The sequence below is a fragment of the Myotis brandtii genome, unplaced genomic scaffold (assembly GCF_000412655.1).
Source record: "Myotis brandtii unplaced genomic scaffold, ASM41265v1 scaffold618, whole genome shotgun sequence".
Lineage (NCBI taxonomy): Eukaryota > Metazoa > Chordata > Mammalia > Chiroptera > Vespertilionidae > Myotis > Myotis brandtii.
This window is the reverse complement of record NW_005370354.1, coordinates 1,328,806-1,346,663: the sequence shown is the minus strand read 5'-3', so window position 1 is coordinate 1,346,663 and position 17,858 is coordinate 1,328,806. Positions and strand designations below refer to the sequence as shown.

The following is a 17,858-nucleotide window of genomic DNA, read 5'->3' as shown; positions in this document are numbered from 1 at the left end:
AGGTACATTGTTATTAACTTAATTAGGGTACTCCTAAGGCTTAGGAAGAGCCACACTCAAGGGGCCAAAGAGCCGCATGTGACTCGCGAGCCGCAGTTTGCCGACCACGGCACTAGGGGGTCCTTTCCTGGCCTGAACTTTACAAGACATGGCTCTCCAACAGGCTGGATTTTTTTATAGGTCAGGCTAATGGGACAGGGTTTTTCTTTGGTCTTTTTCAAGTGAGGAAAGTGGATCATCATAAGACTCAAGAGTTATGCTAAATTATGTTGGATGTTACCACAGTAGTCTATTCCAAATGCTTTCAGAAATAATGCTTTCAGATGTCCACCTTCTGGCATCATGAAATATGAGAAGCTCACGCTGTGTGGTCACTGGGGCCTGACACTGAATCTCAGCTCCCTCCCCTGGGAAGTGACCAGGCATGAGTTAGTTAATTTCTTTGTACCTAAGTTTCTTTCTACTTATGCCAATTATTTACACACTAGAGGCCTGGTGCACGAAATTCGTGCATGGGTAGGGTCCCTAGGCCTGGCCAGCGATCAGGGCCAATCGGGGCCTTCCTTCCCCTGGCTGCCGCTAGTACATCATAGCTAGCGATCAAACTCCCAAGGGGACAATTTGCATATTAGCCTTTTATTATATAGGATATGTATTTTTCTCATACCAGTTGTTTCCTGAGATTCCACAATATGCTTTATTGAAAATACCTAGGGCAGAAGCTGATACATGATAGGTATACACTTTTGTGGAATGAGTATGTGTCTACAAGGCTGTAATAACAAGTAGAGCCTTTTCTTCTTATTTTTCAGTAATTCCTTCACCCTTTGGGGCAATGGCCTTAGAACCCAGTTTAACAACACTGGGAGGGGGTGTTCTTTTGGTTTCATCTACATTCAGATTGTACTTTGCTGATCATAAGATGGTATTATGTTCACAGCACCCAGTACATTACTAACGGCAGAAAAGAATATTGATTGCAGTAATGATAACAATACAGGAAGGAGATCAGACGTGCAAACATTTGTACTACATGAATGCATTTCTTTAAATTACTTTTTGAATCAAATGAGTAATCCATGGACATAAATATTCAACAAAATATGAGTGTTCAGGGACAATGCTGTGGTGGTGTTAAAACATGTGTGCAAATGCTGTGACACTCTTCCTCTCCAGAGTGTCATACACTCTAGGACCCGATATAGTTTAGGTAGACCTTCTGTCTCCTTACCTTTAATCAGGACAAACTATGGCTGCCTTGACCAGGAATGTGCAGCTCCACTGAGTCTACACGGCTTCTGCGACTAGTGCATCGGACACCGTGCAGCTCCTGCCTTGTGCTGCTGGAACACCTACTCTCAAAGCCTGCTCTGTATGGAAGACACCTGCCTGTCTTGAGGCCACCACACCTGAGGTAGCCCCAGTCACACGGAGAGGACACGCCTAGGCTTTCCAATAGATGATTCCGGCTGCGTCCAGCCTTTGAATCATCTCTGCTCAGTTGAAGAAGCCTCCAGCCTCTAGCCATGTCACTCTTCCTAGCTGAGGCCACAGACATGGCAGAGCGGAGACAAGCCATCGCCAATGTGCCCTAATCAGATTCCTGGAACACATGATGGTGGTTTCACACGACTAAGTTTTGGGGTGGTTTCTCATGTGGAACCAATAATGCAAACAGTCCAGATAAACTTCAGGCATCTATAAGCATGCGCATGTACTAGTATATATGTTACCCCCTTTTCCATTTAAGACAAATAGAAGCAGACGAGGCATCCTGTTATATACTGTGCTTTCAAACAAGGAATCGATTCAAAAATGCTTTACTCACAGGTTTGCGGACATCAGGCAAGGTAAGCCAGAGAGGAAACACGATGGGGAGGACAATGAGGAACGTGACTTGCTTGCGGGGGTTGGGGGGCCAGGCCAGGCTGAGAGGCTGGTCATCCTCGTCGTCACCTGTTTCTGTGGTCTGCTGTAGAGAGAGAGAGAGAGAAACACATAAAAATGAACCGATGATCATGCCCACAGGCTGCAGGAGCCAGAGCACAGAGCAGGGCGGAGGCTCCGCACCACTTCAGGAGTTTTCTTGGCTCATGCCAGCAGCTTCCTCCATGCATTTCTTAGGTTTGTAAGAGAGCCCCATCCGCCACAGTCTGAATTCGAGGGACAGGCAATACCATGCCCCGCCATGAGGACTTCAGAACGTTCTCTTTCCTCCCTGAACACTCTTTAGCACCTCAGATGGAACTGGTCATTCACCTGGACTGGGCTACAGCTGTGACCCAGGAGCTTTTCACAAGAAATCGTATCTGCAGAGCAAAAGACCTGACACTCACCTTCTCCTCCTCCTCCCTTCTCCTTGAGGACAGAGCCAAAGGATTCATCATAGAAATCCTTGGGAAGAATATGAAATGGTTTTTTTTTTTGGTTAATCCTCCTCACCTGAGGATATTTTTCATTGATTTTGAGAGAGAGTGGAAAAAAGGGGGAGACACACACAGAGAGAAACATTGATGTGAGAGAGACAAATCAATTTGGTTGCCTCACCATGCGCCTTGACCAGAATTGAATCCAGGACCCTTCAGTCCTTGGGCGACACTCTACCCACTGAGCCAAACCGGCTAGGGCTATTAAATTTGTTAAAAAATTATTTGATTGATTAATAGCACTGATTTTGAGTGGGCAAATGAAAGTAACCACAGCAATAATTCAGTAACAATACTCAACTCCCTTCACTGGCCCACGGATTACTGTGTGGTTGTGAGTTTTAACCAGTTTGATCATCTCATTACTAGTAAATCCTAAACCATTTTACTTCTAGCCAAAGGCTGATTATGCAAACATGTGTCCCATCCATCCGCGGACACAGGGTTGGGAAGTCGAGCAGGACATGGAGCCTAGGGCTGTCACCTGCACGCGGCCCCAGAGCTGGGAGAACGTCAGACTTTCAGACGTGGCAGCAGGCAGCCAGGGCTTTATTCATCACCTGCTGACGTCAGCAGCTCCTGAAGTCCCAGAGCCAGAACAGACAGACGGCAGATCTGGGCCCTGGCGGGATGACCATTAGCCTGTCAGATGGGCCCCCCGAGCCTCCGAAACAGCCCTGCAGACAGCATCCATCACTTCCATCCCTGCTTGTTTAGAAATGAAAGTGCGGCAGCAGGACCAAGCATCTGATCTAAAAATATCATCAGGAACTTTTCCAGGATGCTTCCTTTGGAGGCCATATAAATAACCCGCACAGGCTTCATGCAGCGCTGCCCGTGGCTCTTCCTTCCAGCATCGCGCACTATTTCCAGCAGCAGCGCTGACTCCACCGGCGCCCCTCTCCCGAAGGAGCTGGCAGGTGGGGCAGGTGCAGGCCGGTAGAATAGGGCGTAAGGGCTCAATGAGAGGCCGGGCTGGGTGTGAGTGTTATGTTTACTTATAATTTAAATCTGAGAGCTGCCAAAAGGAGTAGTGGTTTACCCAATCACCCACACGCTCTCTCCAGGAGTTAAAGTTAAAAATAATAACAATAATTAAAAAGGAATCTTAAATTATACTAGACAGGGTTGGTCTTAACAGGTTCTTTCTCATTGGGTGTATGTCCTTGGCAGTGGGTAAAATAGTTTCTAAACAGCAAATAGGCTGGAATGAAGAGGATTAGGTAACAAGGTAGAATTAGGAAGTTGGCGCAGTTTAATTTGGTCGTCCAGATCCTCGTTAAATATACGCCTCACATTTTCCATCCCTTTGCTATGCAACATGTTGGGAGAAATGAAAGATCTAAAATGAATAATCTACGTTCCTACCTTAGGAAACCAGAATAAGAAAGAGCAAATTAAACCCAAAGTAAGCAAAAGAAAAGATTTTAAAATATTAGAGCAGAAACCAATGAAATTGAAACCAGAAAATCAGTACACTCAACCAAACCAAAAGCTGGTTTCTTTGCTATGCAATTTGATGTGGTCCACTTACTGCTTTCTCTCCTCATCCTGAGGGCTCCCACCCATGAGGGAGGCATGGGCATGCTGTCCTGGTTCCCCTTCTGAGCAACCCACCCCATATCCTCCCGGGAGATGCAGCAGATAGAGCGCCTATCATCCCCAGTTGAGATCTCGGTCTCTCAAGGTGTCAGCTGGCTACCTGAATAATCTCTGTTAACGAGGCCAGTGAAGATGAAGGAGGCAGGTGCATTTTAACTGTTCCCTCCCAGATATGATCATCTTTTCTGTTTAACCGAAATAACTGACTTTCCCTGCCCACCTGATAGATGCCTCAAAATGGGGAGGACCATGGGAGAGTTGAGGCATTGCATCCTTCCGAACAGGTCCCCGGTCTCACATGGGATGGTTGTTTTTATTGTCAGGGGATCCCAGCACTTCTCTGAAGACTCACCAAGCTGATCGATGGGTTCATCAGACTCCTCCCCCTTCCAGGGTTGACACTCCGTCTGGTCTCCCACTACCGTCTGAAATCTAGCAACTTCTTCTACACTCTAAGCTAACCTTTTTGTGACAAAAGAACATAAGCAACTCTTTATGACTCAGATCATTTTAATGACACCAACAGATGGTGACATTTCATCAATAGCCCTTCTGCTCATAACCTACGGATTAGCTCCTTCCCCATCTGCCAAAGTCACCAGGCAGGCAGTGCCACCAGCAAATGGCAGAAAATAGTTGTCTGTTTAGAGGCATAAGCTCTAAACATACTACTGTCCAATGCAAACAATTAGCTATATTGTACAGCTTCCAAAAGTTGCACTTGGGGTGGTTGTTGCTAGGGCAGAAATGGACCAGGAGAGACTGTGTCTTAGACTGTACAAACAGTGCTCTTCGTGGGGACTTCATAGCCTTGTGGGGGACCAGTCCTGCTACAGAGAAGTCTAAGAGCCCAAAACCCTGGGGTGGATTCCAGAGGTGTCTAGGGAGCAAGGCTGTCAGCATAGTTTAGGGGAAATTGTCTTTTTTCCAAGTGCAGTCTCACTCTGGTTTAATGGGCAACAGCTTGTGAAATGGTTAGAAAGTGAAAAAAAAAAAAAGCACACACACACACACACACACACACACACACACACACACACACCAACAAGTCTGGGGCCCATTTGCCTTCGCCCAAACTGGGGCTGCTGGCATTTCATTAGTCTTAGCCCTGGGGAGAGCCTGCTGAGGTTCAGGCACTGGTTTTCCAACTTTTCCTGGAGTTGGGGCATGCTGGCTTTGACCTTGCAACAAGCTATTCTTAAAAAAAAACTATATATTTTTATTGATTTCAGAGAGGAAGGGAGAGGGAGAGATAGAAACATCAATGATGAAAGAGAATCATTGATCAGCTGCCTCCTGCATGTCCCCCATTGGGGATCGAGCCCGAACCCCAGGCATGTTCCCTGACTGGAAGTAGAACCATGACCTCCTGGTTCATAGTCGATGCTCAACCACTGAGCAACACCGGCTGGGTGAAACAACCTATCCTTACCTTCTAAAATTTCTTTGGTGACCATAGAAAACAAAACAATGCAAAGTGACCCAGAAAACATTCAAACGACTTTTCATATAAAGGTTTCAAATAGTTTGGTACTTATTGGGGTCTCTGCGGAAACCCTAGGATTGTGCCAAACCAGGGCCAGCAATTACTGCGTTAGGGCTCTGCAACCTTTGACATGGAAATTCCGAGGCTAAAACACTCGGCTCTAAGTTCCCACATGGTGGTCTGCTGGCCGCTGGGCCCTGAAGGAATCCGAGCAGCATGGCGGGAGGAGATGGTAGAGTCCGAATCCTGGCCGCCAGTCTCTGCTCCAGCTGTGGTTCCAGCTGTAGCTACCACCACGGCAGGTATTCACGGACTGCCTTTAGGTGCAGAGCAGTGTGCTGTGTCCTGGGGCTCTTGGTTTTGAGGAGACTTGAATTTAAAAGGTGAGACTGAACGAATAGCTCCAGAAAGCATATTTACCCAGTTCCAGGGATGCTGGCAGAAGGCGGGGAGGCGGGGTGGGGGGGCAGCTTGTTCTCTAATATCCATTCTGCCTGTAATGGACTGAATTGTGTTTCCCCCCAATGCCTATGTTGCAGCCCTACTCCCCAGCACCTCAGAATGGACTGTCTTTGGAGGTAGGGCTCCTTTAAAGAGATGATGATGTTAAAATGAAGCCATTAGGGTGTGTCCTAAGGCAATAGGACTGGTGCCTTGTAAGCAGAGGAGATTAGGACACACAGAGACACTTCAAGGATTTGCACACGGAGAGGAAAGGCCATGTGAGGACACAGCATGACGGCCATCTGTAAGTCAAGGAGCAAGGCCTCAGAGGACAGCAACCCTGACAGCACCTTGATCTTGGACTCCCAGCCTCCAGAACTATGAGGAAATACATTTCTGTCGCTTAAGCCACCCAGTCTGAGTTAGTTTCTTAAAGCAGCCCTAGCAAACTGATATACCGCCCATGGACTTCAGTGACAGGAAGGCCACTTTCCGTAGGCCTGGAATAAAGACTCCACTTCAGCCTCTCCTGCAACGAGGTGTGGCCATGTGATTAGGTTCCGGTCGACTGGGACGTAATCACAGGTCTCCCTGCAGCTTCCGGGATGTATCCTAAAGGGCGGAGGTGTGTCTGTCATCGCTCCTGCCCAGTCCCTGCGGGTGGAGTGGGGGCATTTCAGTCAGAGGGTGGACAGCCATCCTGGACCATGAAGTGGAGAAACAATATACAAGGATCTGGGCCCGACACCCAGCCAGAGCCATTCTGCCCTGGGCTGCCGACACCGCCTCCACGAACATTCTGTTTACTCAGCCACAGTCATTTTGGGTTTTGGTTGCTCACGATGGAACCTAACCCGGGCTGATCCAGGCTCCTGTTTATGAGGAATCGAGGGAGCAACAGCCTTCACATCTCAGCACTAGAAAAAGTCATGCTTCTTTGGAGAAACTTTGAAATAAATCTTAAAAATACCGTGAATCAGGTAAATGACACTATTTTCTCCTTTGCTTTGCAGTTGCGATTTCACAGCCAAATCTGTAACCCACACCCGGCAGTCACAGCAGTGGAATCCATGCTCAGCTCACTCCCATCTTACTCTTGTCCTTGCCTGTACATCCTTTGCTGAATTCTCTCAAAACTGTTCCTTTTATCCTTTTTCATCAGATGTCTCTTTGCAAGCAGCCTCTAATCTTTGTGAAACGAGGCGGGGGTGGGGTGGGGGCAGACCTACCACTAAAACTCTTCAGTAATGGAAATTTGGGGATAACTTTAGCAGGAGGTGACGTCATTCTAAGTGACAACTTGTGGTAAGTGGACAACCACCGCTAGGATTCACTTATTGATACTGCAGGTTGGTATCTGGAGGTCTGGCCACAGAACATCTACAGATAGGAGACAGCAGTTCCAGGAGCCAGTTAGCATCTACTGGGAGGTCTCTGAAGCAATCAACTTATTTTAATTTTTATTTACCTATAAATGGGAGGGGCAGCCGCCGCCTGTCTGTATCCTGCTACCCTGAGCCTGTCCAGCTTTTCTGTAGGTGCAACTTGCACTGCTCCTACTGGTGCCTGGTATGGATGGTTTGGCCCAGAATAAACATATAATCTCCAGTGGAGGGGCCTGAGCTGGACTCACCAGTCCAGAGGTTACCTCTACAGCCAGAAAAACATTTCTTAGAAGCAACCCAATTTCTCATTCTAGTCTGTGAAGGGCACTGCGCGAGATTTCCATGGGAAGGTGAGCTCGCTTTAATGCAATCTTTTCAATCAGAGAATTAAAATGAAAACCCAGAGGCCTCTGAAAATAGGCCATCTGCATGTTCAGTTTTCTTCATTGTATAACAGCTCCTCTCCAGTCAACAGGAGCAACCTCAGAGGAGAGCCTGGCCCTGCCTAGCTCTTAGCTCAGATGGCGTTGGACTCAGGCCGGAAGGGAAGTTCTCACTTCTCTATCCCCCCACAGAAGGACCACATGCCTCAGCACTTAGGAGAGCCACCTCTTCTCCCGGGGGAGCCCCTTCAGTTTGGCATGACACTGAATAAAGTAAAATGCCAGCACTCAAATAGCCATGTAAAAATATAATTCACTTACTCTAAAGCACTGGGCCATGGTCAAGTTGGGTGAAGGTGAAGGTTTTAAGTGATTTTTATTTCGACTTAAAGAGAATGGTCCTTAACATATTTGTTGTTGCTATTTCTGTAATTTATATCTTTAGGAAAAAAATCATTTTATATCTCCATATTGTTCAACAAAGATGCCCACACGAATGACCAAATGCAGCAAAGCTCCCAGAGTCCTGTGCATGCTGGGAGTCACCCGCAGGGCCCCAGGGGCTAAGAGTGGAATAGAGAGCCATAAACACATCTGCTGAGCATAACAAGTGAGGTTGGGTAGGTGCACCAAGAATATTAAAAATGTCACACTCAACAAAGTTTTTTAAAGGGCACTAACAAAACACATGAAATGTCTAGACTATGTGTGAGGCATTCATCTACATCGACTGGGGGTAGTAACTCAGGCAATTGAAGGATGCACAGTGCCTGGTAGACACCAGGGGATCAATAATGTTAGTTATCTTCCCTCCTGCCATTCCTCTCATCTCTGTGACTAACTGGCTGTGCGACCTTAGGCAAATCAGTGGAAATGCTGGGCTAGCCAAAGAACATGTACCCCGTGTGGTCTGTAGGCATCTGGTCTTGGTGTATCTCACAGCCTTTTAGGTTCCAGGAGTCGTTAAAAACCAGGCCATTGTGAGGCAGAACTTTTTTGTCCCTGGACTGCTTTAATGTGGGACTACCCCGGTGTCCAAGAACTTGTCATTCAATTCACTGTATGGACACTGGTAGATCAGGAAAGACAAGCAGCAACCATAGGCCGCTGTAATCTTTAGAATAGGAGCTTTAGGCTCTAAGAGGAGCCCCAGAATTTCAGAGTTGAAGAGCCCTGACTCATTGAGGCCACCCCCTCATTTGACAGACGAGGACCCTGAGATGAAGTGACAAGCCACAGGAACTTCACAGCGTGAGGCGGGACCTGAGTGACCTCCCTTCACTCCCAGCCCAAGGCTCTTTCCCCACTCTACCATGCCTCCGTTCCTCAATCCTAAAAAATAGGGACAAACGTGCTTTCTGCCCAATCACACCAGGCCTCCCAGCTTTATTTGATAATAAATTTGACCAATTAAACAAAAAACACTAGCTATAGCAAATACGAAGCATTTAATTGACATAATTTTCTTGAGCCTGGTGGTTTGAATGGTCCACATTTTATAAAAATGCTGATCGGAAACATCTGATTCTTAGCTGGCCCTTCTGCCAAGTGAGGACACAGTGAAAATACTGCCATTTATGAACCAGGAAGCAGGCCGTCACCTGACACGTGCTCTTGGATCTCTCTTGGGAGAAATAAATCTCTGTTGTTTATAAGCTCTGCGGTCTATGGCATTTTTGTTATAACACCCCGGGCAGCTTGGAAGGGGAAACAGAAAGCAGATTGGGGGGCGGGGTGTAGATAAAAGGGGGCGTTGTCATGTTCTCTTTCCTCCTCTTTCTCCTTGGGTGATATCTCTATGGTACAAATTTAAAAAAATGAAGTGTGAGTGCTAAGATATCAACGAATGTCTTCAAATATAGAAAAAGAAGAAAGTCTTGTTCTGTAGCATCTCCATCCAAGAAGAAAATGCAGGAATTTAGCCCTGGCTTGATGCAGAAGGAGGCGACAACTGAGTATACCAATGGCCAAAATGAGGCTTGGAGATGTTATGCGTGTTCCATTGCTTGATGTCTCCCCTGACTCCCATAACTGCGGATCATCCTGCACCAGCTACCTCTAAAATGAACCTCAAGGGGACACTGTAGGAGATGGATCACACCCTTTACAACAATAAACTTTCCCGAGGCTAACCTTAGCAAGGACTGGAATAGAAGGTGGGTTATTTCCAGGCACCAGCATTCAGTGTTCAAAGGCCAACAGAACCTCAGCCGAAGAAGATGCACCACAAAACAGCATCAGCTTTAAACAAGGACTCTCTGCTTCTCCTTCTACCTCTGTTCTCTTTTGTTATGGAAGCATTCAGAATACTGTCTTCGACAGAGGTGGCGTGTTTTATTTTTCCAATTAGGTCTCCTGGGGAACTGGTGAAATGGTATATGTGCCCGTCTAGTGCGTGTGTGGGAGGTTCCCAGGGAGAGAAGAAACCCTGACAGTGCCTTCCCTAACGAGGGGACTGCTGGAGAAGGGATTTATAGACGCACACCCACTTCTGCTCCAGAATGTTCTTTTACAACATTATTGCTCCGACAAAATTATCTGAGATAATCCGTAAAGAGCACTTAGAACACCGGTTGGCACACAGTAAACACTCAATAAAGGTTGATTATTGTTATTAGGTTTAATAAATATTCAGAGAAATAATTTCCCATGAGAAAGTGGTTTGACCAAGTGGATTATGATACTTCCAGCAATACAATCCTATAATTCAATTATTTGATGTGAAAGTGGAAACGGTAATAATTTTGCTCCTTCATCTAACCAGTCATACATTGACTGAGCATTCACTGACTGTAGTGATGCCAACAATATAATTTATTTTCCTCCTAGGTAAGATGAATAAATAACATGAAAGGGAAAGTTTCGTAGCCCTACGGAGAAAATGCTATTTTATTTCGGGAGGTAGGCTGTAAGTAGACTTCCTATCAGAAACAAAGCTTCCAAACAGATGGTGAGACTCAAAATATTGTGACACCTTGATTCTGTGTTTTGTGCAGAGTGAAAAGCAGTAGCAGAGCTGGAAATCTCAAAGGTAAAATCACCAGAAATGCACAGTCACACTTTGATAGAGTGAGAGGCTCTGAAATGGACAACTATTTGGCAAGTGGAAGGTGCCTCCCAAGACACGTTCCAGAGTGCTTTCCACTTTGTAACCTTAAACGCCACCGGTGCTTTAGTACAAAGGAAATCAGCTAAAACAAGAAAAATCCATATGGTCGGTGTATTCGTCTGCTTGGGCGACCATAACAAAATACTGTATTTATCTCTTTTAAAGATCTCATTTTTGAATAAACTTTTTGACTTTGAAATAAATCATCGGATTTTCTTGCTGGAATTTATTTTTAAATGCCTTCCAACCCACTCATTCTTTATTGAGTCTTAAGAAAAATCTCATTTTTGTTCTCTTAGTTTCTCAATGTCTTTGCATTTGTTTGTTTTACTAATATCCCTCATTCTTTGCACTCTATTCTTGTCTTCTATGTTTCTGTCACTTATGTTTTTCTAAGAGATAAGTACAAAGTGCATCTCTTTTTGGAAGGGAGCACCATCCGAGACATTTGTCTTGCCTTCTGTGTGGACAAGCTTAACCAACAGAGCTAACATTTAAGTAGCAAACAGAATTTAAAAAAAGTGATACATTTCTGCTCGTCTCGTGGTAAGAAATAATTCACTTCTCTTCTGTTACTATCCTATGGTTCGTTTTACATATAGATGGAAAAAAATCTAACATCAAGAATTTAGCATATTAAACACAAAATGATAAGGTTTCACTAAGTATTGGCAACCTGAAAAAAACTTAATTTGCTTCTACGTGACTTTGAATGAAAATCAAGGTCTTGAAATATTCTGCTGTGAGTGATGAAGCTGTCTGGACTTCAGTTTTCCCAGAAGCCCCCAAACCATTTATTATAATATAAAATGGCATTTGGAGAGTCTGGTGAAATGCAATTGCTTTCCTTCACTTTGCATTTTTCCCAAATAATTCTGAGGTGCAACCTACTGACAAGATAGATTTCTTTCTGTATTGCTGTTGTAAATTGGTTTTCTCATAGTTTTCATGGGCTTCGTAAATCCTGCTGATACAAATCATAAGTGATCAGCCAACATAAAAGCAACTGGAGGATCATAAAAAATAATTCAAAAATCATTCTCATCATTTTATTATCAATTGGATTAGAATTACTCACAGGAAGAGTAGTATTAATGTCAGTATTTTTTTCAGGGTGGTAATGGAGTTTTCCCCCCCCTTTTTATTAATAGTCAGTCAGCCCTTAATGTATCTTAGATGAATGATTAATAGACATTTTTCAAACTTTCAGAAAGCACAATGACAAATGGTATAATTAACAGTAAGATTCTTAGTGAAGATATTATTCTTTGTCAATATTCAAATTTAGGCAGAAACTCGAGTCGGACTATAGCTATTTATTTTTAAATGTGTTCACAAGGCCTTTGAGTGTTATCTCCTCCAGAAATAGAATGCATGTACTATGGTTTGGCAGGAATCTCTGTTTTTGTTTATTTTATAGTTAGTGTTAGGTTTTCTCTGATACTAACGAGTTTCTTTCCTAAGGCAATAACAGATCTAATATGGCCTAGGCCAGTGATGGCGAACCTATGCCACACGTGTTAGAGGTGACACGCGAACTCATTTTTTTGGTTGATTTTTCTTTGTTAAATGGCATTTAAATATATAAAATAAATATCAAAAATATAAGTCTTTGTTTTACTATGGTTGCAATATCAAAAAATTTCTATATGTGACACAGCACCAGAGTTAAGTTAGGGTTTTTCAAAATGCTGACATGCCGAGCTCAAAAGGTTCGCCATCACTGGCCTAGGCCTAGGAAAATTAAGTGGGATGGAGAACCTTTGTGTATTCTTTTCTTTCACTCTTAGGCCCTGGCCTCTCCCCCCACCCTGCTCCTGGGCCCTGGTAGTGTCAGAGACACAGACACAGCCCCACTTCCCACCAGAGCCCCCATTCCTTGGGGGCCAGAATCTCTTATGTTTCAAGAGATTGGGATATGTGATTCTTGACTGTTTTTAAACTTTCAAAATGGTGGACCTGGTTATTACACATTGATCAGTTAGAATAGATACTTGCTCTTTGAATAATAGGAGGGTTTGAGGTTCAGTCTCTCTGTTAAACCTCACCTCTGGTAGCATCGCAAACATTTCCTAACTAAGAGTGATATTTTAGAAAGAAAGAATCATATGGTTTGTAGGTATCACCTGCTTAGACAATCATGGAAATCCCCATCAGAGCTGACCGTTTTGACCAATGCTGATTGTGAAGTCTCTCTAAGGGGCTCCAAAGTCATAGCTGTAACTTTAAACAACAAAAATCCAGTCCTTGCTAAGGATGCTTTTTTACTACCCCAAGCGATCCAAATTGAACAGAAGAGAGGTATCTTTACTCATTTTTTAGAGAAACCTAAAATCACAATCCCTCCCATCGTCTTTCCCTGCTCATCCTTTACTCAGTCACTAGCCTTCCGCCACCATGTGACCAGCGCTCTGAGGCTTCAAACACTCCACGGAGGTCGCGTGAAGACCAATGCTGGACTGAAAAGAAATAAGCCAGGGATGCGTTCCCGACGGGACACAGGAAGTGCTGAACATGGTAAGGTACTATTTAAGTTGTAAAGTAAGGAAATAAGAAAAAGCCTGCATTTTACACATATCTCCGTATCTATCTATCTATCTATCTATCTATCTATCTATCTATTCACCTATCTGTCTATTCATCTATCTATTCACCTATCTATTTATCATCTATCATCTATCTATCATCTATCTATCTATCTATCTATCTATCTATCTATCTATCTATCTATGTTTGTGTACATATGCATATCTATTTCTCTCTTTTTCCTAGGACTGTGCTTTTCTTGTATAAATCTGCTTGCTCACTGGTGCATCTGAGCAACTCTTAACCAAAGTCAGGACAATTCTGATCCCCCTGAGGACAGGGAGACATTTCAGAGACTAGATGAAAAAAAAGTTGCAACATATAAAAAGCCATCTCACAATACACACAAATGTAGGACACAATAAAAAAACAAGTTAGATTTTCAGATTTCAGAATCTACGAAATTTGCAAGGCATTTCCCCTTCTACCCTCTCCTGTGAGTGTGTGCTCAAAGGGCTTGAGGGGCGGCATCGAGGACCGTGATGCTGCATGGAGGACCATGACGCGGCGTGAAGGACAGTGACACGGCACCGAGGGCCATGACCCAGCTGGGCAGGCAGCCTCATGCAGCAAGCCAGCCACGTGCCATCACCTGGCTCCTGGCTAGACTGGCAGAATTGAAATGTAAGAAAATGCTGGGTTCTTGGGTGGCAGAGAGTATTTCTTTCAACTGCCTTTCAAACCTGGATAAACTCTCAACACTGAAAATTTGGAGGTTGGTAAATTCTCAGTAGCAGCTCAAATCAGCTCCCTCTACGTTAGAATCAATAAGACTGTGCCAGCAGTCGGTGGGAATAGATAATGAGCATTAAGCCGTTTAAGAAATCGCATTATTTTCTTGATTCCACAGAATATACAGATGAAGCAAAAAAGCTCCTGCAAAGGGGCTCCTCGGGAGAGAATATTTTAAAATGCTCTTCGCTGCTGGCATAGTCTGTACGGAAGAAAGCTCTCGGGGATGAGATGAGGTGTCGCTGTAAAAGTAGTTCACTTGTAAATAGGGTTTTTAAAACAGCACGTTAATTACATGGAACTAGACTCTCAGGAGAATCCCAGCGATGGGCACGTGATGCATGGGCTCATCACACCCATTAATAAAGCCGATGTACACCTCATCATTCGTGCATTTTGATAAAAACACAACCGGGGAAAAAAAGAAAACTACACAACAGGAACGCCCCGAGTCATGTCTGTGAAACTGTGCTTCCAGTGGCCTGAGCATTCCAACGTCACAGGCTTTTTCTAACCCTGGAGTCATAGCCCTAATTTACCCTGTCACTCAATCTTCCAGCTCAGGAACCTCAGCATCATCGACAACCTCCTTTTCTTGTTCATGCTCTATGACCAATTTATTATCAAATCCTCTCAATTCGGCCTCAGAAACAGACCTAAATCTAGCCACTGCCATCCATGCACTGCCATTGTCATATGGGCCTCCTTAGCCATTTAGAAAATGTTTTCCTAAGTGCTTCTAATAATAGCAAATGCCTACGCAACGCTCACTGCGTGCCAAGAACTGTGAAGAGCATTTCACTCTCACAACAATGATATGAAGTAGGTGCTGTTTCTCATTCCTGTTTCACAGAAAGGAGAAGAGGACAACAGAGAGGTTCAGTGACTTCTCCGAAGTCACGCAGCGGGGTAAGTAGCAGACCTGGAATTTGAATTCATGCAGCCTGTCCCCGGAGTCTCTGCTCTTAAACCACTAAAGCATGTTGCTCTTTTAATTTAACCCACTGTTGTTTCTGTTGTCGCATTTTTGGGGACTGGGTAATACAGGTAAGCGGTTCAACATTCAAAAGCTACAGAGGCTGCATACTGAACAGACTCCCTCCCACACCAGTTGTTCACCACCAGGCCCCTGTCATGGAGGTGGTCAGCATGCCCAGCCTCTTTAGCAGCATCACAAGCAAGTGCTCATGTCGTCTCCCTCTCACACAAATAGAGCATGCTGGATGTAATCTGGCATGTTGCCTTTTTCACTTAACAGCATACATTGAAGATAGTTCCATCAGTACATGAAGAGCGTCCTCAGCCTTCTTTTCCTTTTTTTTTCTTTTTAAAGACTGCAGATGGTCTAAACTAGGGGTGGGCAAACTTTTTCTGTAAAGGTCCAGATAGTAAATATTTTAGGCCTTGTAATCCATATGGTCTCTGTCATATATGCTGCTTTTCTTTCTTTCTTTTCTTTTTTTTTTTTTTTTAAAGAAAAACATTTAAAGATGTAAAAACACTCTTGTCTCATGGGTTGTACAGGCCACATTTGGCCATGGACCATAGTTTGCTGATCCTTGAACCCACAGGCTCTTACCTCACTGCGCTGTATCTAGCCTTCTTCCACGCTGGCCTCCTCACCGTTCTGAAAGAGCTAGCTTCCCATCCTACAAACCTGATGCTGCCACTGCCCCCCCACATCCCCCAACAGGGGAAGTTCAGACTGCTTGGGGGTGCCTACAATGCCCTTCCCAATCCACGCACTTCCCCTTACCACGTCTACTGCACTGGTCTGCGCCACCATCAGTTCAACTCCTGCAGCGACTTCTTTGCTCCACTCTTGTTACAAAACCTCTTGCCCCCAAATACGATCCCACTCCACAGCCCCAGGGGTCTTTTACCAGCGCAGGTCACATCTGGGAGCCTCCAATGGCTTGTTGCTGCCCTAGAAGGAAGTGAACTTCCTTATCATTGTCTACAAGGTGGGCCACTTCCGCTTGGCCCTCTTGTCCAACCTCATTGCCACGCTCCTCACTCCCTCCGCCTGTAAATAGCAGCCACGCTGACTTTTCTGTTCCGCAAACAAGCCAAGCTCATTTCTGCCTCTGTGGGTGCTGTTCCCTTGGTTGGTTCCTTGGAGTTCAGCCCTGGTTCAAACACCACCTCCTTGGTGTAGCCTTCCCTCATCTCCCAACCTAAAGGGGCCGCTCTGCTGGTCCTCTCTTGCATCATCATGCTCTACTTTCTTCATGGCCTTATGGCCACCAAGAATTGTATCTTGGTTTGTCGTCGCAGTCTCTCGCTCTGCTAGAGCGAAGATGTGAGCATCTCCAGTGCCTAGCACATCCCTGACACTACAAACTTTTTAATTAAACAGCTGAAGAATTTCAGCCCAGTTTACTTTTCCTGGTGGATCTCTCCTCACTCTTCACCTTATAGTTCCGTTGACCTTCTCACCAATTGCTAACCATGAATTACCCTCTTAAAGTTTTACACCTTTGCACATATTTTCCTCTTGGTCATCTCCTCCTTCTCTGAGAGACAAACTCCTACTCACCCATCAATACCCAGCTCAAATGTTACCTCTTTTAAGAAGCTTTTACTAGTATACTTTCCTCCCAGAGCATTTTGTACAGACACTGGGCCATAATGATTTACCTACCACAAATGTTTACTTATTTACTTATTACACCCTGACTACCCCAAGAATTTTATATATATACTAGTGACCTGGTGCACAGATTCATGCACATTGAAGGGAAATTAATTAGAAGGTGGCCGGCAGGGCGGGACTGGACAAGACGGGCCAGACACGTCCTGGAGCCAAACTTCCACAGTCCCTCCCCAGCAGGCTGCACCTGGAGTGGCGCTATGGCTTGAAGGGGGTCTGTAGAATGAGCAGGGTCCCTCGGGCAGGTGGGGTCCCTCGGTCTGGTCTGCGGGGATTGGGCCAAAACCATCTCTATGACATCCCCCGAGGGGTCCCAGAGTGCCAGAGGGAACTCTGCAAAGTTGCTGTTGTACAGGGTGTGGAACACAAACAAAACTGTGCAGTAAACCAGATTCGGGGCTGACAGTGCCCCAGCAACAACATAGCCCACGGCTGAAGGTGGAATCATGCGGCCCCGGGAGGAATCGGACTCCCTCCTCTCTGGTTTCGGGGTGCGTCACCTGAGAGCTGCCGCTGTCAAGTCACTGCAGCTCGGCAGCTCCTGTTAGAGCATCTGCCCCTGATGGTCAGTGCGCTTCATAGCGACCAGTCGGATGAACACTTAGCATATTAGCCTTTTATATATATAGATTTATATGGTAAGTATGAACATATAAATAGAAGCACTTAGCTCTGTAACTCTCCTAATAACCCAAACGAGGTAGGTACTATTATTATCTGTACTTTGCAGATGAGGAAACTAACGTGAGGTTAGGTAACTTGTTTTGGTGGATCTGGAATTCACTACCAGGTCGCTCGGCAGCCAGCCGGTCGTGGCTCTTTGTCCTTGAGCTCTCAGCATATCAGGAGAAACAGATCTGTCCTGTTTCCCTGTGTGAGACCTGGGGGCAGTAGCTTTGCTCAGAGAGTGATCAGTTGGGATTCTCTCACTTCCCTGTTGCAAGGTGCTCCCTTGTGGGGGGCACAGACGTCCCTCTGCCAGACAGATGGAGAGGCACAGCGACCAGGCTGCCCTCCACACACCTGTGACTGTGCCGTCACCAAGGGCAACC

At 45.2% G+C, this 17,858-nt stretch overlaps 1 protein-coding gene across 8 annotated transcripts in view; it reads right to left on the bottom strand.

Annotated features, from left to right (window-relative positions):
- SLC24A2 (solute carrier family 24 (sodium/potassium/calcium exchanger), member 2) overlaps positions 1-17,858 on the bottom strand; it is a 222,100-nt gene that overhangs the window by 23,727 nt on the left and 180,515 nt on the right. For all 8 annotated transcript variants that reach the window (XM_005879946.2, XM_005879940.2, XM_005879943.2 and 5 more), the window contains one exon: positions 1,829-1,972. In XM_005879946.2, coding sequence (XP_005880008.1) covers positions 1,829-1,972 — 144 coding nt within the window. The remainder of the gene's footprint in view (positions 1-1,828; positions 1,973-17,858) is intronic.